We start from the raw sequence: 22,669 nt of genomic DNA, 5'->3' as shown, positions 1-22,669 counted from the left end.
CGACCTGGGGAATAGTTACAGGGGAGAGGAGGGGGATGAATGAGCCAATTGTAAACTGGGGATTATTAGGTGACCGTGATGGTTGAGGGCCAGATTGGGAATTTAGCCAGGACACCGGGGTTAACACCCCTACTCTTACGATAAGTGCCATGGGATCTTTAATGACCTCAGAGAGTCAGGACACCCGTTTAACGTCCCATCCGAAAGACGGCACCCTACACAGAGCAGTGTCCCCAATCACTGCCCTGGGGCATTGGGATCTTTGTTTAGACCAGAGGAAAGAGTGCCTCCTACTGGCCCTCCAACACCACTTCCAGCAGCACCTGGTCTCCCATCCAGGGAGACCATATATCATTTTGGCATAGAAGCCATATTAGAAGCCATTTTTTTTTGGGGGGGGGGGGGGGGGGGTAGATCAGCTTTAATCTAGATAGATTGTGGCTTCTATCAATGTAATTGTCTGCATAAATTCCAACCCCCCATATATAGATTTTTATAAATATTATTTAAATATATTATTTTTCTTCATTATTATTTTCCCATGACCCTACCAATCCTCCCCTAATTGGAGTAAACTAATGGACAACAATACTTAGGCTTCGACTTACAGTTTATACATACTACATACATTTCACAGATAGTATATTTAAAATGTGTTATCTTTTGTTTGTTTTTAGTCCAAACCTTCAGTTACCCTCAACCCCTCCCATCTACAGTTGAAGTCGGAAGTTTACATACACCTTAGCCAAATACATTTAAACTCAGTTTCACAATTCCTGACATTTAATCCTAGTAAAAAGTCCTGTCTTAGGTCAGTTAGGATCACCACTTTATTTTAAGAATGTGAAATGTCAGAATAATAGTAGAGAGAATTATTTATTTCAGCTTTTATTTCTTTCATCACATTCCAAGTGGGTCAGAAGTTTACATACACTCAATTAGTATTTGGTAGCATTGCCTTTAAATGATTTAACTTGGGTCAAATGTTTTGGATAGCCTTCCACAAGCTTCCCACAATAAGTTGGGTGAATTTTGGCCCATTCCTCCTGACAGAGCTGGTGTAACTGAGTCAGGTTTGTAGGCCTCCTTGCTCGCACAAGCTTTTTCAGTTCTGCCCACAAATGTTCTATAGGATTGAGGTCAGGGCTTTGTGGTGGCCACTCCAATACCTTGACTTTGTTGACCTTAAGCCATTTTGCCACAACTTTGGAAGTATGCTTGGGGTCATTGTCCATTTGGAAGACCCATTTGCGACCAAGCCTTAACTTCCTGACTGATGTCTTGAAATATTGCTTCAATATATCCACCTAATTTTCCATCCTCATGATGCCATCTATTTTGTGAAGTGCACTCCTGCAGCAAAGGACCCCCACAACATGATGCTGCCACCCCGTGCTTCACGGTTGGGATGGTGTTCTTTGGCTTGCAAGCGTCCCCCTTTTTCCTCCAAACATAACGATGGTCATTATGGCCAAACAGTTCTATTTTTGTTTCATCAGACCAGTGGACATTTCTCCAAGAAGTATGATCTTTGTCCCCATGTTCAGTTGCAAACTGTAGTCTGGCTTTTTTATGGAAAGCGGCCTTTCAGGTTATGTCGATATAGGACTCGTTTTACTGTGGATATAGATACTTTTGTACCTGTTTCCTCCAGCATCTTCACAAGGTCCGTTGCTGTTGTTCTGGGATTTAATTGCACATTTCGCACCAAAGTACGTTCATCTCTAGGAGACAGAACGCGTCTACTTCCTGAGCGGTATGACGGCTGCGTGGTCCCATGGCGTACTATTGTTTGTACAGATGAACGTGGTACCTTCAGGTGTTTGGAAATTGCTCCCAAGGATGAACCAGACTTGTGGAGGTCTACAATTTTTTCTGAGGTCTTGGCTGATTTCTTTTGATTTTCCCATGATGTCAAGCAAAGAGGCACTGAGTTTAAAGGTAGGCCTTGAAATACATCCACAGGTACACCTCCAATTGACTCAAATGATGTCAATTAGCCTATCAGAAGCTTCTAAAGCCATGACGTAATTTTCGTCATGAAAAATTACTTGTGTCATGCACAAAGTAGATGTCTTAACCGATTTTCCAAAACTATAGTTTGTTGACAAGAAATTTGTGGAGTGGTTAAAAAACTAGTTTTATTGACTCCAACCTCCAACCTCCAATATCTGAAGACCATCCAGTTTTGATTTCTAGCTGCCATATATTTATCACTGAGCTGTGAGGTTTCACAAAAGTTCTGAACCTTTCTATTTTTATAGTTTCTACAGATTGTAAATTAACCGTTGTGTGATGTTCATGTTTTTGTTATTCACCCAATGTTCACAGGTCTGATGGACCCACAATATTATTGGGTTTTTAAAACAATACAGCCATAACAATTTACGTAAAAATACCTAATATTTAATACTTAGATGTTGACTTATATCAATTACAAGACATATAGACAGCATACATGGTTCATATTTGCCATTTACCTCTGCTAGATCACATTTATCAATAAAAGCGCTATTATTTTTATTTGATAAAATGTGATTTTTGTAAACAAAAATAAATTATAATCAAGACATAGGTGGAATAAATCCTGTTTATCTTGAACAAATATACATGAAACAAGGTTTATCACTATTGATGTTTATTGCTTTTTACTGAACAAAGTGGAAGGATAAATTTGACAGTACATACAGTATTTTATGGAAATGATCATTGAGCCCCATTGAAAACAATGGGGCCCCACTGTCCTTCTTGGGTCCACACACATCGCAGCACTTCTTCTTGTTGCTACCGGCTGCAATCTAGAATGATGAAAACACTTAGTTCAGGAATTTTACTAACATCTCACTCTCACTCACTCTCTCACTCACTCACTCACTCACTCACTCACTCACTCACTCACTCACTCACTCACATATATAGTTATAGCAGGCCAAGGTAGGAGAGTCAGACACACACGCATGCAACAACATCACTCACACTTACTTCCGGTATTGGAGTTATTGGTTCTGTGGGTCGGATGGATACAGCACCAGCATCTTCCTCCTGAATCCTCCTCACGATGGCTGCAGAAGCTGGGGTCCTTGGGATATGTTGCCTCCTCTGGATTTGAGTTCTTTCCAATGCCTTGCCCAGCTCCTCGAGAAAGAGCCGTCTCCTCTGGAGCTTCCCTCTGTTCCAATCTAGGTTCAATGCCATCCAGTTGATAAACGCGTTGTACGCCGAGTTGTCCAAGATGTTGAAGAATATCACAAGTGGCCAGCGTAGGGTTCTTCTTTTGCAGCTGTAGCCAGTCACCAGCTTGTCTAAATTGTCCACCCCTCCTTTTGTGGCATTGTAATCCATTATGATTTCTGGCCACAAATTCTCCCATCCCTCCCATTTTTTACTTTCTTTGGCACGTATGACACAAATTCCATAATGATTTTCTGGATGGTGTCTAGGATGAACAGTTCAAAAGAAGACTTTATGTCCTGCACATGAGTAACTGCCATCAGCGTCGGCCCTGGTTGCATCCTTATCACATTGGCAGCCAAGCGGGGTGGCTCATTCCTTGGGCAACAAGACCATTCAATTTCACCATTTTGTTGACATCCATATTTCTCCTCCTGCAGGCTGCTGATTAGCTGGTTGCTGATGGGCTGGTCCTGGGGCTGGCTGCTGACGGCTGGTCCTGGGGCTGGCTGAGGGTCAATCTCATCCTCTTCTTCCAACTCACTGTCAGACTCCAAATTGACAGAGACATGATCCTCATATTTGGAAAATTATTCATCTTCCAAAGTGGAAGACGCTCCTTCCACACTAGTTTTTCTCTCTGCAAAATCATTTCTAAGGCCCCCTGAGCAGAGATTATTTTTGCCATACTGATTGATTGTGGTGAAGAGCCACACATGCAAAGCTATTTATTTGTTGTGTCCCTCCCCCAATTTGCACCTGGCTTTGGTAGAGTGTGGGAAAATACTGAATTCTTTACAATGTATCAAAATAATGTATTGTAATAACATTGTGCAGGTTCCCGCAAGACATTGTGTAGTTTCACACACTACAAAGGGTAAAGAGTGCGAGAAAAGCGGGAGACAGGCAGACAGGCAGGGAGACAGACAGGTTATTGGTGCTATGTTGAAACAACAGGCACAGTGAGGAGGAAGACAGAGTGAAGGCACACAGCAAACCTTTTTGTTTAATTTTTACTTGTTTTCACCTACACACACACTTTTCCACACTTTTATAACCCTCGGGTCCAGTGGACCCGAAATCCACTTATGTTATATAAATGTGTAGGGGGGTGCACAGTGTGCACTCAATGAAAGTATGTTATTTTACATGTTCTTCACAGAAAATGAGCCAAGGCCAATGAGTCTCAGGTTTAAAATATAATTCATTGTATCATTTTTATTTTCGTAAACACTGAAAATGGGTCCCACAGACCCGATCACTCCACAATGGTTAAAGATAAACACATTTGCTACGAGTATTATTACATTGATCAATTTACTATGACTTTTCAAATCACCCAACATAGTTAACTCCAAGTAAATGTTGCATTTTTTCAGCCATTCCTGAACCTGTGACCAAAAACAAGCTACATATGGGTAGTATCAAAACAAGTGATCTAATGATTCTGTCTCTTCGCAGCAACATCTGCGGAGCTGGGATGATTGTTTCCCCCATATATATAACATTCTATTGGTTGCAATAATTTTGTATAATAATTTTAATTGAAAAACTTGTTTATTAAACTTGTCATTTAATTCAGTTTACTTCAGGAGAAGCTTAGCTTCCCTTAGCCTTATTGAACACCGCCTATGTGCTTAGGTGTACCACCAACATAATTATAGCACTGTTGAAATGCATATAAGTGTGATGCAGTAAAGATGGGACCCACACTGAGGATGGTAGAGGATAAAGCCCCATTCTATACCCATTGCTCAAATTTGCATAATGTCTACTTAGAGGCATGGGAATAAGAGATGAGATGAGACAGAAACATATTTGCTCAGAGGGGAATTGCAGGTATTATGTGGTACATGTTGGATTTAGGTGATTTTCTAAGACATCTGTGGGAGGCGTCAATCATTCATCCTTTGTCATATCTAGGCTTCATACCATCTTGGCTTTCTTCGTTTTCAAAGATTCTCTCCTTTCTTTCCCTCAATCATTGTCAACTCCTGTTTCATTCAAGTGTGCATGTTCTGAGACTGCCTTGTACTTTGACAATTACCTGGCTTGCTGTGTGTGTTCAATGACAGTTATAAGAAGGCATTGAGAGTACACTGGGATGTTCACTAATTAATTCAGTGAATCTCTGTTTGGATTGGTGTACTACTGTATAATCTCTAGCAGTTTAGATAGACAAAAGGACCTGGAGAGGTAGATAATATACTGTTTGACAGATAAATGGGTAGGTATTAAATGTGTGTACTAAATAACATGTAACCTTTATAAGCCAGGTATGCTGGTACAGAGAAACCGGAGCGTTGTCAGCAAAGCAAGACCGTATTAAGGAAAGACAGAATGAGTCACTCACCATCAGCACCCGTCACCTACCCTACCTGTCACTCACACTCCTCCTCACAATCCATCAACTGTCACACCATCTAATGCAAAGTGTAAATCTGTTGGTGTTTTACTAGCTGACCTCCGGAGTTGGGGTCAGGGATAGGGAGTTTCCCCATTGGCGTGCTAGTCCAATCCCTAAATGGACTGGAATATTTATATGGAATAAACCCTAGGTCTGTTAAATGCAGTTGTTGTACAGTATATACAGATATAGGACCTTAATTTAAGCCAGTTTGCTAAAGTAGTATAATAATCCTACATTAACAGGAAATGTTCATTATTATGGGGCGTCAGGTAGCCTAGTGGTTAGAGCGTTGGACTTGTAACTGAAAGGACGCAAGATCGAATCCCTGAGCTGACAAGGTTAAAAGTCTGTCGTTCTACCCGTGAAAGAGCAAGTTAACCCACTGTTCCTAGGCTGTTGTTGAAAATAAGAATTTGTTCTTTACTGACTTGCGTAGTTAAATAAAGGTAAAAAAATAAGTTTTATGTAGATTATAATTAATAGTATAGAACATGAAGGCCCGCACACTGTTAAAGCTCCCAATTCACCGATTTATTGACAAGGTTTCAATCCGAAACAGATCTTCGTTCGTTGATTATAATTCATTTAACATTTTTGTAGAGGTTGATAGATTTTCCGCTAGGGCAAATCAAGTCTCACATTTTAAAGTGGAAATTAGACTTTAGAAGACTTTTTAAACCTTGAATACACTACAAGTTTGCATTTCTTGTTGTGCTGGAAAATTCTCACCATCAAAAGAGTGATGAAATTAAGATCCTACATCTGTAGTATACATCTGGTATTTGCCTTGCTGACTTCAGGCCCCATTTCTCCATGGAGACAAATATGTTGACTATGCTTTTGATTTTCTATGGCAGCTTCAATCTGACATGGACAAGGGGGATGGAACCCTGAAGTACATTCTAACCGGGGACGGGGCTGGAGACATATTTACTATTGATGAAAACAATGGTGACCTCCATGCCAATAAGAGACTGGACAGAGAGGAGAAGGCCTTCTATACCCTCCGAGCCACCGTAGTCAACAAGAACACAGGCCTGAAACTGGAGCCTGAGACAGAGTTCATCGTTAAACTTCACGATATCAATGACAATGAGCCTAAATTCGCAAAGGAACTTTACACTGCCAGTGCACCTGAGAGGTCTAATATAGGTATGTGCTCTTTCACTTTAATTTGACTTTTGACATGACAGGGTCATGACCTTTCAATTTATGTTTTAACCTTTGATGATTAACGATCAGTAAAATTTCAAGGTCAATGGTGCCTTAAAGTGTCAAATATTTTGTTTGCTTTTCTTTGAACCATGAATGGTTTTGACAGTTGATGTGAGTTCATATTCATCCTCAGCTATTATCTTCCGTTCTCAGGTACTTCAGTCACCCAGGTAACAGCCACGGATGCAGATGACAGCATGTACGGGAACAGCGCAAAACTACGATACAGCATCAGCCAGGGGCACCCATACTTCTCTGTGGACCCAAACACAGGTCTGTCTGTCCGTCTGTTTGTTTGAACCACCAGCAATGCTCTTTAATCCTCAAAGCAATTATTACTACAATGAAGAGAGAGAGACGGTAATGTAATGTTCAGAGTCAGACTGCCAGAGCCATTGCTATTCTCTCAGCCCCCTGTGCATTTTCCAAAGTATACTGAAACATTTAATCATTTCTAATGTGCACTCTGGAACATCCTGTCGCTCGTTCTGTGTTTAAACAAATGGAAACAATAAAAGCCTCCAACTGGCAGATTATTGTGTGGCTTAACAACGATATGGTTTATCCCTGATGTGACATGGAAGATGATGTCCCCATCACACCAGAGGACATGAAATCCTAAGAGCTTTGGAAAAAAATAGATGTTTCTGAGGGTTTATCTGAAAACAGTCATGTTGCAGATGATAGAACCCATTCACAGAAACAAAACAAGCCAGGCCAGATGGTCTTGTGTGCTATCTAATGGAAGGTCGGGGCGGTTGCCATTTTTTACTGTTCCATAAAAATAATTAGGTTACATACCAGTATTAAATGTTTCTCATTAAATTCAAGCACAAGGTCTTAGCAATGTGAAACGATTGTGGTGACCATTTCTTTGCAAGAGGTGCTTCTTTCTCAGAACAGTTATTAGTTACATTATTCCCATTGGTAGCTGTAACTATAGTAGTTGCTGATACAGTATTTAAATAAAGGACATGCACATAAATTAGGTCACTCTAACTATACCCACATCACTTAAATCTGTTTGGCATGGTGGCACCATGAGTAATCCCTACAGGACCAGAGAAGGATAAATGTTCTTAGCTAACTCATTAACAATACATCTCATTATATTATATGACACATGAATATTGTATTCTTCTGGTTTGTCCTCAGGTATCATCAGGACAGCCCTGGGGCCTGGAGAGATGGACCGGGAGAAGCGGGAGCACTACCAGGTGGTGATTGAGGCCAAGGACATGGCGGGCCAAAGGGGAGGCTTAACTGGAACCACCACAGTCAATATCACCCTGACCGACGTCAACGACAACCCCCCACGCTTCTCTCAGAGTGAGTAGAAGACTAAGAGTGAGGCACAATAACTGGAATTATACTGGTGGTTGAAGTATACATAGTAGTCCTAGTATAAGTGGTAGTGTCAGTGTACTGTGTGTGTAAGTGTGTCCATCTTATATAGGGTTAGCTGTGATTAAATTGCAATGCCGGGTCCCACGAAGTGAATCAGCTTGATAATCCTGATTAGATGAGCAGTGTAATACTGAGCTCTCTCTCTCTCTCTCTCTCTCTCTCTCTCTCTCTCTCTCTCTCTCTCTCTCTCTCTCTCTCTCTCTCTCTCTCTCTCTCTCTCTCTCTCTCTCTCTCTCTCTCTCTCTCTCTCTCTCTCTCTCTCTCTCTCTCTCTCTCTCTCTCTCTCTCTCTCTCTCTCTCTCTCTCTCTCTCTCTCTCTCTCTCTCTCTCTCTCTCTCTCTCATGCTCACACACACACAAATGAGAAACATCCCGGAATCTGTTTGACTTTGACAGATTGCTTTTGTCATTACTATTCTGTTAAAGTCCCGTGGTTGGATGGTGGAAAGTAAAGGGGTAAAACACTTCTGATACACTCCACACACACAGTGTGAAATTTGCCTTCTCACATCTCTCTCTCCACCTTGTCAGTTGATGACACCTTACAGCAGGAGGCTTACACCCCCAGTCAGCACCATGCTAGAGGAAACAGAAACTGTCTAATTGGTCACCATGAGCACAAGGTTAATTCACCACTAACACTGCTGCAGGGCAGTGATACAGGCTCACAGGCTCCCTAACAATCTGAATTGTTAAATGTGTTAGCATCAGAAACATGGAAGTGTTGAGGAGAAGCTGGCACAAAAAAACACTCTCTCACCATGCCAAAGGAAGCCAAACAACCTCTTCTATTTGTGACAAGCTTATGCAATTCTGTTCATGGTTCCAGGCTGTCTTGGCTCCATTTTGTTAAGACACTTTCCTTATACTCTCCAACATAATTAGTGACACAAATGGTGAAATGGGAGTGAATGCTACAAATGCAAATAGTCTAATATGAAGTATCTCAAAGTTAATTTGTTAGAACATCCGTTGATTTACATACAGTATGTGTGTCTGTTTGTGATTCCAGGTATATATCAGTTCAGCGTTCCAGAGTCTATAAAAACTGGAATCCCAGTTGGGAGAATCAACGCAGTAGATAAAGACCTTGGGAAGAATGCGGAGATGTACTACAGTGTTGTCAGTGGGGATGGCTTGGACATGTTCGATGTCATCACGGACAAAGACTCACAGGAGGGCATCATTACTGTTCTAAAGGTAATATCTGTTATCCCTGTGAATGACAAAGATAGTCAGCCAAAACTCTAGGGCATATATACCCTATTATCAGCCCTGGATAGGCCTGAGGCCATTAGACCATCACAAACGCTATTATCAAAATACATTTGTACTGCATCATTACAAAACATGAGTCATCTACTGTGTTCTATTGTGTCCCTGTCCCTGCAGTCGTTGGACTATGAAAAGACCCGATCCTACACACTGGAGATCCAGGTACAGAACACTCAGACCTTGGACACTCGCTTCCTGGGGTACCTACCCACCAAGGACATGGCCACAGTCAGGATCGGCATAGAGGATGTGGATGAGCCTCCTCTGTTTGAGAGAGCCAGCTACGTGATGGAGGTGAAGGAGGATGCAGCCGTGGGTAGTGCAGTAGGGTCTGTCAGGGCCATGGACCCGGATGGATACAACAGTCCAGTCAGGTTAGTTAGAGCACTGCTTTGCTTTCCCTCCAGCCCACCCATTCAGTTCTCCTGTACGTACCACCCACACCAAGGTCATGGGGAGATTGGTTATAATAATTTGTATCAGGGGTCATTTGATGAGTGTTAAAGGTTGTGTTGCAGTATTTTTTTTAAATGTAGAATGATTAGAGTTGAATCAGCCATCTCATTAAATTTGGAGTCGAGAATACGTTGTGTCCATAGAAAGACTAATGAGTGAAGGACAAGCTGTGTGTTTTGCTCATCTCCACACACATGCACACACTTTTTTTGTGAGTTCTTATCAATGTCCAAAGTCCCTTAATTACCACTCCTCATGGAAATAAACTGAAAGGGCATTCCAGGATACATTTAATTAGATCATTGCGTAATCCGCTGGATGATCAAACTGATAGGGCTGGTCTGTTCTGTGCCTCTGTTCAGGGCTGTTTTCCTTCCAGGCCAGTCAGGGTAAAGAAGAAAGGGAGGACAATAGAGTGATTTAAGTCCCATTGGCTGTTTAGGGCAGATCCCCAGGGTGTGCAGTATTCAGAATAATTTTGTGAATACACAGAGAGGGCAGGAAAGACTAATTCCGTGCAAAAGGGTTGTCAAGTGCAGCAATAGAGGTTGTAGGGGAACGGAAGAAAATAGTCCATGCTTTTATTTGTTCTTATATCAATATTTGTATGCCTATTTTACAGGTACTCCATTGATCGTCGTACTGATCTAGACAGGCTTTTCAACGTGCATTCTGGGAATGGGTCCATATTTATCATAAGACCTCTTGACCGAGAAGAAGCTGCCTGGCACAACATTTCTGTTATCGCAACAGAGTTCAGTAAGTCTTTCTCAGCTTTATCATGCACATGAATTCACAATACAAACACTTATACCAAGGCTATGGAGTTCAATGATTATATTCTGTCCTTTGTTGAAACATAAAAAACATAATAACATCATACATAATTATTTATTACAATTATTATACATTGTTGTGATGTGTATGTTTTCTACACACAGACAAACCTCTGCAGACCAGTTGGGTGCCTGTTTATGTCCGTCTTTTAGATGTCAACGACAACGCACCCAAGTTCGCCTCTTTCTACGAGACATTTGTTTGTGAAAAGACTAAGGCTGGACAGGTACAGAACATGGATCCTCCACTTACGTCCCATGATAGATTGACATGATTTTATTATTCTCGCTGCTATAATTACGTCCATATCCTAGTGACATCTAGAGGTGCTACAATAGGTACAGTATATGCCCAGGAATACCCATGTATGTAAATGGTGATAAAGCACTGTGATGAGTACTGCAGTCCTCTGGGGTAGTGATTGGTCTCCAGGGTCTACTTTGTGAGGCGGCTGATGAGATAATCTATCATGGCAGCACAAGGCAGGTGACAGTAGCTGTCACACATCAAGGGCATGTTTAAATAGGTGCCCAACACATGCCTTCTCCTCTACTCCCTTGCCTTTCATCCCTCCTTCATCCCTCTGTCATTATTCATAATCATAAATTCACTGAGGTGTTTGTGTTTGCTGTGCTCCTGTTTACCAAGCAAGGTCCCTTGAGAGGACTCAATAAAATCATCCACAATATATCTTCCACAATGGTTATTTATGCCACCGATTAAATAAACATATCAATCTGTTTGGTCTATATAGATGGTCTATATCCTAGAAGTTTAGCCTCCAATTTGTCCTCTGATGTCACAAACCGGGGGAACCAAAGAGCACCTTACTATTATTATTATTGCGATCTGAGAGCACACAGATTATTTTTATTTTTTATCAATCTGTTTGTTTATCCCGTAAACAGAAGATCCAGACGGTGAGTGCTGTGGATGCAGATGACCCGGCGGGTGGACACAAGTTCTTCTTCAGTCTGGCTATGGAGGGGGCTTACAGAGGCAACTTCACAGTCAAAGACAATGGCGGTGAGTACTGTACTGTAGGATATTTTGCGGTCTCTATCACACCTGTCATCACCTGATATTATAGTGAAGAAGACCAAGAAGGAGAGTGATGAAGTGCTGCATCAGATGACCTGGCCTCCACAATTAACCGACATCAACCCAATTGAGATGGTTTGGGATGAGTTGGACTGCAGAGTGAAGGAAAAGCAGCCAACAAGTGCTCAACATATGTGGGAACTCTTTCAAGACATTTTAGAAAAGCATTCCAGGTGAAGCTGGTTGAGAGAATGCCAGGAGTGTGCAAAGCTGTCATCAAGGCAAAGGGTGGCTACTTTGAAGAATCTCAAATATAAAATATATTTTGATTTGTTTAACACTTTTTGGGTTACTACATGATTCCATATGTGTTATTTCATAGTTTTGATGTCTTCACTATTATTCTACAATGTAGAAAATTGTAAAAATAAAGAAAAACCCTTGAATGAGTAAGTGTGTCCAAACTTTTGACTGGTACTGTATGTTTTTTCTCTCCCTAGATAACACAGCTGGCGTCCTAACCCGGCGCTCCAGCTACAGCCAACTGCACAAGAGCATCTACCTGGTTCCTGTGTTGATCACTGACGGGGACTTCCCCATGCAGAGCAGCACGGGGACGCTGACGGTGCGCGTGTGCACCTGCGACCGCGAGGGAAACATGGAGCTGTGCAACGCCGAGGCCCAGACCAGCTCAGCTGGACTTAGCACCGGGGCCCTGGTGGCTATCCTGCTGTGTGTCATCATCCTCCTCAGTGAGTATAGCTGTCTGTCTGTCTGTCTGTCTGTCTGTCAGTCTGTCAGTCTCTGACACATCTCCATCTCCAATTTAGTCATTCATATTAATGTATGCAAACTGTTTGGAAAATATGTCTTTAATAAGAAATTTCACAGGTTATAGTGTAGTTCAATTTGCCCCTTCTGTATAACACGCACGCACACACACACACACACACACACACACACACACACACACACACACACACACACACACACACACACACACACACACACACACACACACACACACACACACACACACACACAGGCGCTTCTAAGTAAAAAGCCCTACATTTCCCAGAAGATAGCCTATTTCACTCTTGGCTGTCTACAGTAAAAGTGTTATATATAGAGGATCAAAACAAGTCTGAGGGGATTGAGATTGTGGACAGGATAGTAATTCAACAGGACTGGCAGTAAAATTAACCTTTTATACACCAGGAGTTACTTTAATACAACATGGAATGCAATTACCCCAATATATTATGTCAGCAGCATTAACTACATATACAGTGTAATGGAAATGCATTTATTTAAAGGTGCAATATGCAGAAATCTCTCCAACATTTCGTAGTTTCTAAAATACTAATAGTTAGCCTCATTTCAGTTTATGTGACAAAATAAGCAATGTATAGTATAGAGAATCATTGTACCATCTAAGTAAATATATTTACAATAACCAAAAATATTGTATTTTCAGGCTGGTCTACAAAAACAAAAGTAAAAGACGCAAAAACGAAACCTGAGAACGGGAAGCATAGAAATAGCACACATAGATCAGATCTATTACTTCTTAGACTTGCATTCAATGAGAATGACATATCTATTACTTACATTTCTATATTTGGTCGGATTGCCTAAAAAGTTACATATAGCAGCTTTAAAATGTGGCACCATTCTTGGTTATTTATCACTTAGTAGTTGCAATCTCATTGCGATGTTGGAATTTAAAAAAAATTCAGCATCTCTACTGCAGTCGTTTCTAAATTGTTACTGGGCTGTGGATACATGAAGCAGGCCGTGTTCTAATGCAGTGTTCACTGCAGCATGAGCAGCAAGATAATATGAAATCACCCAGCCCTGAACAGCAAACCTCTCTCTAACGCTGACGCTCCATCTCTCCCTCTTTCTTTGTGTCCATCTCTGTCTCTCTGTCCCTGTCTGTCTCTTTCTCCCTGGTTATCTCTCAGTGATCATAGTGCTGTTTGCTGCACTGAAGAGGCAGAAGAAGAAGGAGCCTCTGATCATCTCTAAAGAGGACGTGCGAGACAACGTGGTCAGCTACAATGACGAGGGGGGCGGAGAGGAGGACACCCAGGCTTTCGACATCGGGGCTCTGCGTAACCCCGAGGCCATCGAGGAGAGCAAACAGAGGCGGGACATCATCCCTTCGGGCACTCTGTACCCCCCTATCAGACGGACAGCCATCCCGTCGCGGGACAACGCAGACGTCCGGGACTTCATAAACCAGCGGGTGCAGGATAACGACAGTAACCCCACTGCCCCCCCTTATGACTCTCTGGCCACATATGCCTATGAGGGAACCGGCTCAGTGGCTGAGTCTCTGAGCTCCTTGGGGTCAGCATCCTCTGAAGGGGACCAGGACTACAACTACCTCAGTGACTGGGGGCCCCGCTTTAGGAAACTGGCTGACATGTATGGGGCTGAGGACAGCGACCTTGAATCCTAACACACCACCTGAACTGTTTGTGGGTGGGAGCTAGGAGGATGACCTATGAACTATGACTGACTGTAATCTGTCTTCTCAGAAAAGAGGATAAATGTTGCAGCCCAAGTTTTTTACAAAGTGCCCTTTTATTCCTTCCAACTCAGTAGGCCATAGTTCCTTCTGACGGCCAGACCAGACAGAGACTGTGCAGCTGTGTGGATTTTTTTTTACTGCAAGGCCGACCTTTGAAGAGAGGATGAACTTCAGTCCCTCAGTTGAAGTTAAGAACCGGAGTTCAGTGTCAAAAAAACCTATAAAAAGATACATTTATTTTTCATTTCTGTTTACGTCTGTCACTCTATGCTGCATTGGAAGGAAATACAACACTGATTACACATTTCTCTGAATACTTCTGTGTATTCTTAAGTGATATCTCCTTTAGTTCCTCTGTACTGTTACTGAAGTGCAGTATGTTGTACTTGGTATATTTGTGTGTTTTAGTGAAATGGAACTTTGCTTTTCCAGGAACAAGGAACTGGAATTGAACATATCTTAAGATATTCTTCATACCTTTTTTTGAAAAGTCCAAATTCTTAAAAAGGAAGGAAAGCCCAGCACCAAAATAAAACATTGCTTCATGAATGTTTACGGAACTGAAGAATGGACAGCCACTCTGTACATATGCTCTATTCCTCTATCAAGCCTTCTGTTACACAGACAGTTCACTATCTAAGAGCAACTCTCTGAAAATGTGATTTGACACAAGAACTGTGTGTATCTATCTCTGTACATGATGATAACTGAAGAAATGGAGGGAAATGAGGAACGATGCACCAAGATTTCCAGTGAATTTCAGCAACATCTGACAACATTAGCATAATCCATAATCAGTCAATCATCAACAATCAATCATTGTCATATTAGATGCGATTGTTCCAACAATATACACACACATGTGGTTTACTTACATCAAGTTAGCACAAAAGCCCTCAAGGTGAATGAACATGTCATTCATATTATCTTACATAATAGTACTTACCAAGGAAAACAATCATTCTTAAACATAATACCCATTTGATTAGCTAAAACAACATGTAGATTCAGCATTGGATTGGAAGTGCTGTCACAAAGTACAGGAAGTTTTGTCTGAAGGTGGGGAGAGATTACTTCATTTTATTATTAAATATGGATCTTAAAAAGCCATTGACAAGGTCATTTTGAAGCAACTGCAGAGAAGGAGATTGATTGACAATGAAAAACAGATAGTCTACCTTTCTGTGTTCATAATACAGTTTATACCTACAGAGAGCAAGCATTTACATTAAGAATGAACTAACACCTTTGAAATGAACCAAAACTATAAATAGCATCTGAAGTAAATATTTCATTTAGCCATAATGTGTTGGCTAATTGTTCTGTTCTCTCTGTGCCAATATTGGATGGTAATGCTTTTCACTCTCTGAACTCATCACACTAAATAGCTAAGCGAACATAAGCAGTCACTCCAAAACAACTTCAAAATGAAAGAAGCAAAGACGGGATCCAAAGGATCAATTACAGCTGATCTGTGCTTCAACATTAAAAGTTTGGCGGATAATGATGTGTTTTGTTTGGAGTACATCATTCTGATTTGACATCAGGACTTTTCTCAGTAAAATTGTTTGACTAAATAATGGTAAATACTGTGGTTGAAACAGTGCTTTGTTGCAGTGATTTGGGAGCGTAGCGGATGTTCATGATGTATTACTTTGCTTTTTATATTGTGATTTAAAAATATATATATTTATAGGACACATGCTGAATTAATATTCTTGAAACACAAGCGTCCAGCCAATATCACTGTTTTGATGTCTTTTGGAGGTGTACAATTGTATGTTGATACTACGGCTACATTACATGTTATATTATGATGTATTAACAATTGTCCAATTTTATCATAATAAACTTTTCCAGTAAACTACAAAAGAAATGGTTTTATTTCATTATCACCTCTTAGCTGTAAAGTCCCCAGTTTAGGGGACCTGCGTGGTTCTGGTCTGGGTTTCCACCAATATTTTTGCTTATAAATTGATCTGTGGACACCGTAGATCGAAATGGATAGCCCTGCTTCCCACGGACACAGTAGTCTATTTGTTGTGCCTGTGTGATGTAGGATGGGAAATCTGTAACCACTTGAAGCTGTGATGTCCCTCCTACCATTTCAATCGCTCTTCCAACTGTCAATCAACTCCTGGCTGAACCCTACCTCACAGCCACTGACAAAGCACATGCCTGCAATCCTTACATCGTAGCGCAGCAGGGGAGAGTGGTTTCGTCACTGTAGTACAGAGATCGATTTATAGCCATTAATCTAAAATAATTCATTGATTTTAAACAAAAAGCACTGTTTCTGTTTGTCATAGATGGACAAGATTAATATGATGGGGGCAGATGTTTTGATCAAGAGAGACCTTCATAAAATATGCACATTTTCTCTAACACTAAACATACAAATATGTATTTTACAGGTATAAGGATATTTAATATTTGTATTATATTTGTATTGTGTACTTGAGCTTGTCTCCTCGAAAGTGACTACACCTCAGTAATGCATAACAATTTTTAACAGAAAGGTGAGATTTTGACCTTTCTTGTAGTATGCAGCATTACTAGTTATTGTTTATGGTCAAATCAAATCAAATCAAATTTTATTTGTCACATACACATGGTTAGCAAATGTTAATGCGAGTGTAGCGAAATGCTTGTGCTTCTAGTTCCGACAATGCAGTAATAACCAACAAGTAATCTAACCTAACAATTCCACAACTACTACCTTATACACACAAGTGTAAAGGGATAAAGAATATGTACATAAAGATATATGAATGAGTGATGGTACAGAACAGCATAGGCAAGATGCAGTAGATGGTATAGTCTACAGTCTATACATATGAGATGAGTAATGTAGGATATGTAAACATAAAGTGGCATAGTTTAAAGTGGCTAGTGATACATGTATTACATAAAGATGGCAAGATGCAGTAGATGATATAGAGTACAGTATATACATATACATATGAGATGAGTAATGTAGGATATGTAAACATTATATTAAGTGGCATTGTTTAAAGTGGCTAGTGATACATTTTTACATAATTTCCATCAATTCCCATTATTAAAGTGGCTGGAGTTGAGTCAGTATGTTGGCAGCGGCCACTAAATGTTAGTGGTGGCTGTTTAACAGTCTGATGGCCTTGAGATAGAAGCTGTTTTTCAGTCTCTCGGTCCCCGCTTTGATGCACCTGTACTGACCTCGCCTTCTGGATGATAGCAGGGTGAACAGGCAGTGGCTCGGGTGGTTGTTGTCCTTGATGATCTTTATGGCCTTCCTGTGACATCGGGTGGTGTAGGTGTCCTGGAGGGCAGGTAGTTTGCACCCGGTGATGCGTTGTGCAGACCGCACCACCCTCTGGAGAGCCTTACGGTTGTGGGCGGAGCAGTTGCCGTACCAGGCGGGGATACAGCCCGACAGGATGCTCTCGATTGTGCATCTGTAGAAGTTTGTGAGTGCTTTTGGTGACAAGCCGAATTTCTTCAGCCTCCTGAGGTTGAAGAGGCACTGCTGCGCCTTCTTCACAACGCTGTCTGTGTGGGTGGACCAATTCAGTTTGGTCCTCTCATGATAAATAAAGACTTTTGTGGATTACGTAGATTACATTTTAGATTACATGTAGTTATATTTAAGCGGTAACCCAGCTACAATGCTATATATAGCCTGGTGGAACCAGCCTGATCGCTTTCACAATTCTGTTTTAGGGCTGAATTCAAATCAGTAGAGCCGGAGGTCAGTGTTATAGAGTGATTGAAATTTAAAGGTAATGTTTCCACGTTTGCATAAACTGCATTCATGGTAAACGCGGCATATGTCGGCTCAATCGAAAATGACTGTTACCCTTTAACCGTGCTACAACGCAGATGTTCAGCACTATGGATTGAATCCAGCTCTTACTGCACATAAAATTAAACAGAATGATAAGCCCAGTGTAGAATGGTGCACGCAGCATCAGGCTGGTTCCACCATGCTAACAATACTACTGTATTATCACACAAGCTGCTCACTGACATCTTTCTCAGACTGGCTACATTTCAGTACCGATGGCCTATTCTACTGTACTTATGCCAAATGACTCACTCTGGCTCCCTCCCAGCATTACCTAGTTAGGACAATCTGTGATTGAGATCTGGAGATATCGCAGGACTGGAAACCTGATTTAGAGAGAAGGGATTCATTTCTAAATGGATCTAGGTTCAGCAGATCAGATGTGGTGCAGATGGTGACATTTAAGACAATGCCTTTGTTCATTGAATTGTACCAGCCATCTCTCTCCCACTCGGTAAATACTTGTGATAGCACCTCATCTGATGGTGTTTGCTAAATTTGCCTCATCCAATTGTAGATGAAAATCCAATGCTGAAAATGTTACAATTGGAAGTTAGTCTGCCAGTTCCATTGTTGGAAATAACACAATGGATAAAAGCATAATTTTAGTCAGCCGAGAACCATATGTTGTTCAAGTGCTGCTCATGTTTTAATTATTGTCGCTAGTTGTCATTCAGGAAGTGTGTTCAAGTTCAGGCGTCTTAAAAGCAGAAGATTACGTGGCATGTCAATGGCATCAGCAACTCTACAAAGAAGCCAACCATAGTCATCATACATGTTGAGTGATGCATGAATAGAAATGTTTCAAACCCATTTCCCTACTGTCCATAGGAGCTCAAGGCATTTGCAACCTGCCAGTAACTACATTTACATTTAAGTCATTTAGCAGACGCTCTTATCCAGAGCGACTTACAAATTGGTGCATTCACCTTATGACATCCAGTGGAACAGCCACTTTACAATAGTGCATCTAAATCTTTTAAGGGGGGGGGGGGGGTGAGAAGGATTACTTTATCCTATCCTAGGTATTCCTTAAAGAGGTGGGGTTTCAGGTGTCTCCGGAAGGTGGTGATTGACTCCGCTGTCCTGGCGTCGTGAGGGAGTTTGTTCCACCATTGGGGGGCCAGAGCAGCGAACAGTTTTGACTGGGCTGAGCGGGAACTGTACTTCCTCAGTGGTAGGGAGGCGAGCAGGCCAGAGGTGGATGAACGCAGTGCCCTTGTTTGGGTGTAGGGCCTGATCAGAGCCTGGAGGTACTGAGGTGCCGTTCCCCTCACAGCTCCGTAGGCAAGCACCATGGTCTTGTAGCGGATGCGAGCTTCAACTGGAAGCCAGTGGAGAGAGCGGAGGAGCGGGGTGACGTGAGAGAACTTGGGAAGGTTGAACACCAGACGGGCTGCGGCGTTCTGGATGAGTTGTAGGGGTTTAATGGCACAGGCAGGGAGCCCAGCCAACAGCGAGTTGCAGTAATCCAGACGGGAGATGACAAGTGCCTGGATTAGGACCTACGCCGCTTCCTGTGTGAGGCAGGGTCGTACTCTGCGGATGTTGTAGAGCATGAACCTACAGGAACGGGCCACCGCCTTGATGTTAGTTGAGAACGACAGGGTGTTGTCCAGGATCACGCCAAGGTTCTTAGCGCTCTGGGAGGAGGACACAATGGAGTTGTCAACCGTGATGGCGAGATCATGGAACGGGCAGTCCTTCCCCGGGAGGAAGAGCAGCTCCGTCTTGCCGAGGTTCAGCTTGAGGTGGTGATCCGTCATCCACACTGATATGTCTGCCAGACATGCAGAGATGCGATTCGCCACCTGGTCATCAGAAGGGGGAAAGGAGAAGATTAGTTGTGTGTCGTCTGCATAGCAATGATAGGAGAGACCATGTGAGGTTATGACAGAGCCAAGTGACTTGGTGTATAGCGAGAATAGGAGAGGGCCTAGAACAGAGCCCTGGGGGACACCAGTGGTGAGAGCACGTGGTGAGGAGACAGATTCTCGCCACGCCACCTGGTAGGAGCGACCTGTCAGGTAGGACGCAATCCAAGCGTGGGCCGCGCCGGAGATGCCCAACTCGGAGAGGGTGGAGAGGAGGATCTGATGGTTCACAGTATCGAAGGCAGCCGATAGGTCTAGAAGGATGAGAGCAGAGGAGAGAGAGTTAGCTTTAGCAGTGCGGAGCGCCTCCGTGATACAGAGAAGAGCAGTCTCAGTTGAATGACTAGTCTTGAAACCTGACTGATTTGGATCAAGAAGGTCATTCTGAGAGAGATAGCGGGAGAGCTGGCCAAGGACGGCACGTTCAAGAGTTTTGGAGAGAAAAGAAAGAAGGGATACTGGTCTGTAGTTGTTGACATCGGAGGGATCGAGTGTAGGTTTTTTCAGAAGGGGTGCAACTCTCGCTCTCTTGAAGACGGAAGGGACGTAGCCAGCGGTCAGGGATGAGTTGATGAGCGAGGTGAGGTAAGGGAGAAGGTCTCCGGAAATGGTCTGGAGAAGAGAGGAGGGGATAGGGTCAAGCGGGCAGGTTGTTGGGCGGCCGGCCGTCACAAGACGCGAGATTTCATCTGGAGAGAGAGGGGAGAAAGAGGTCAGAGCACAGGGTAGGGCAGTGTGAGCAGAACCAGCGGTGTCGTTTGACTTAGCAAACGAGGATCGGATGTCGTCGACCTTCTTTTCAAAATGGTTGACGAAGTCATCTGCAGAGAGGGAGGAGGGGGGGGGAGGGGGAGGAGGATTCAGGAGGGAGGAGAAGGTGGCAAAGAGCTTCCTAGGGTTAGAGGCAGATGCTTGGAATTTAGAGTGGTAGAAAGTGGCTTTAGCAGCAGAGACAGAAGAGGAAAATGTAGAGAGGAGGGAGTGAAAGGATGCCAGGTCCGCAGGGAGGCGAGTTTTCCTCCATTTCCGCTCGGCTGCCCGGAGCCCTGTTCTGTGAGCTCGCAATGAGTCGTCGAGCCACGGAGCGGGAGGGGAGGACCGAGCCGGCCTGGAGGATAGGGGACATAGAGAGTCAAAGGATGCAGAAAGGGAGGAGAGGAGGGTTGAGGAGGCAGAATCAGGAGATAGGTTGGAGAAGGTTTGAGCAGAGGGAAGAGATGATAGGATGGAAGAGGAGAGGGTAGCGGGGGAGAGAGAGCGAAGGTTGGGACGGCGCGATACCATCCGAGTAGGGGCAGTGTGGGAAGTGTTGGATGAGAGCGAGAGGGAAAAGGATACAAGGTAGTGGTCGGAGACTTGGAGGGGAGTTGCAATGAGGTTAGTGGAAGAACAGCATCTAGTAAAGATGAGGTCGAGCGTATTGCCTGCCTTGTGAGTAGGGGGGGAAGGTGAGAGGGTGAGGTCAAAAGAGGAGAGGAGTGGAAAGAAGGAGGCAGAGAGGAATGAGTCAAAGGTAGACGTGGGGAGGTTAAAGTCGCCCAGAACTGTGAGAGGTGAGCCGTCCTCAGGAAAGGAGCTAATCAAGGCATCGAGCTCATTGATGAACTCTCCGAGGGAACCTGGAGGGCGATAAATGATAAGGATGTTAAGCTTGAAAGGGCTGGTAACTGTGACAGCATGGAATTCAAAGGAGGCGATAGACAGATGGGTAAGGGGAGAAAGAGAGAATGACCACTTGGGAGAGATGAGGATCCCGGTGCCACCACCCCGCTGACCAGAAGCTCTCGGGGTGTGCGAGAACACGTGGGCGGACGAAGAGAGAGCAGTAGGAGTAGCAGTGTTATCTGTGGTGATCCATGTTTCCGTCAGTGCCAAGAAGTCGAGGGACTGGAGGGAGGCATAGGCTGAGATGAACTCTGCCTTGTTGGCCGCAGATCGGCAGTTCCAGAGGCTACCGGAGACCTGGAACTCCACGTGGGTCGTGCGCGCTGGGACCACCAGATTAGGGTGGCCGATGCCACGCGGTGTGGAGCGTTTGTATGGTCTGTGCAGAGAGGAGAGAACAGGGATAGACAGACACATAGTTGACAGGCTACAGAAGAGACTACGCTAATGCAAAGGAGATTGGAGTGGCAAGTGGACTACGCGTCTCGAATGTTCAGAAAGTTAAGCTTACGTAGCAAGAATCTTATTGACTAAAATGATTAAGATGATACAGTACTGCTGAAGTAGGCTAGCTGGCAGTGGCTGCGTTGTTGACTTTGTAGGCTAGCTGGCAGTTGTTGACTTTGTAGGCTAGCTGGCAGTGGCTGCGTTGTTGACACTACACTAATCAAGTCGTTCCGTTGAGTGTAATAGTATCTACAGTGCTGCTATTCGGGGGCTAGCTGGCTAGCTAGCAGTGTTGATTACGTTACGTTGCGTTAAAAGAACGACAATAGCTGGCTAGCTAACCTAGAAAATCGCTCTAGACTACACAATTATCTTTGATACAAAGACGGCTATGTAGCTAGCTAAGTAGCTAGCTACGATCAAACAAATCAAACCGTTGTACTGTAATGAAATGAAATGAAAATGTGATACTACCTGTGGAGCGAAGCGGAATGCGACCGGGTTGT

The 22,669-nt window shown here is 43.1% G+C and overlaps 1 protein-coding gene across 1 annotated transcript in view; it reads left to right on the top strand.

The window, feature by feature from the left end:
• The window catches only part of LOC139559632 (cadherin-6-like), a 31,380-nt gene extending 15,153 nt beyond the window's left edge, over window positions 1-16,227 (top strand). The window contains exons 3-12 of the mRNA XM_071375792.1: window positions 6,439-6,733; window positions 6,950-7,069; window positions 7,952-8,125; window positions 9,216-9,403; window positions 9,596-9,852; window positions 10,557-10,693; window positions 10,876-10,997; window positions 11,680-11,797; window positions 12,313-12,564; window positions 13,780-16,227. Of these exons, the coding sequence (XP_071231893.1) occupies window positions 6,439-6,733; window positions 6,950-7,069; window positions 7,952-8,125; window positions 9,216-9,403; window positions 9,596-9,852; window positions 10,557-10,693; window positions 10,876-10,997; window positions 11,680-11,797; window positions 12,313-12,564; window positions 13,780-14,279 (2,163 nt within the window). The 3' untranslated portion in view covers window positions 14,280-16,227. The remainder of the gene's footprint in view (window positions 1-6,438; window positions 6,734-6,949; window positions 7,070-7,951; window positions 8,126-9,215; window positions 9,404-9,595; window positions 9,853-10,556; window positions 10,694-10,875; window positions 10,998-11,679; window positions 11,798-12,312; window positions 12,565-13,779) is intronic.
• The last annotated feature ends 6,442 nt before the right edge of the window (window positions 16,228-22,669 follow it).

This window comes from Salvelinus alpinus, chromosome 30 (genome assembly GCF_045679555.1).
Source record: "Salvelinus alpinus chromosome 30, SLU_Salpinus.1, whole genome shotgun sequence".
Lineage (NCBI taxonomy): Eukaryota > Metazoa > Chordata > Actinopteri > Salmoniformes > Salmonidae > Salvelinus > Salvelinus alpinus.
The sequence above is the reverse complement of the archived record's forward strand: the minus strand, read 5'-3'. Positions and strand labels throughout refer to the sequence as shown.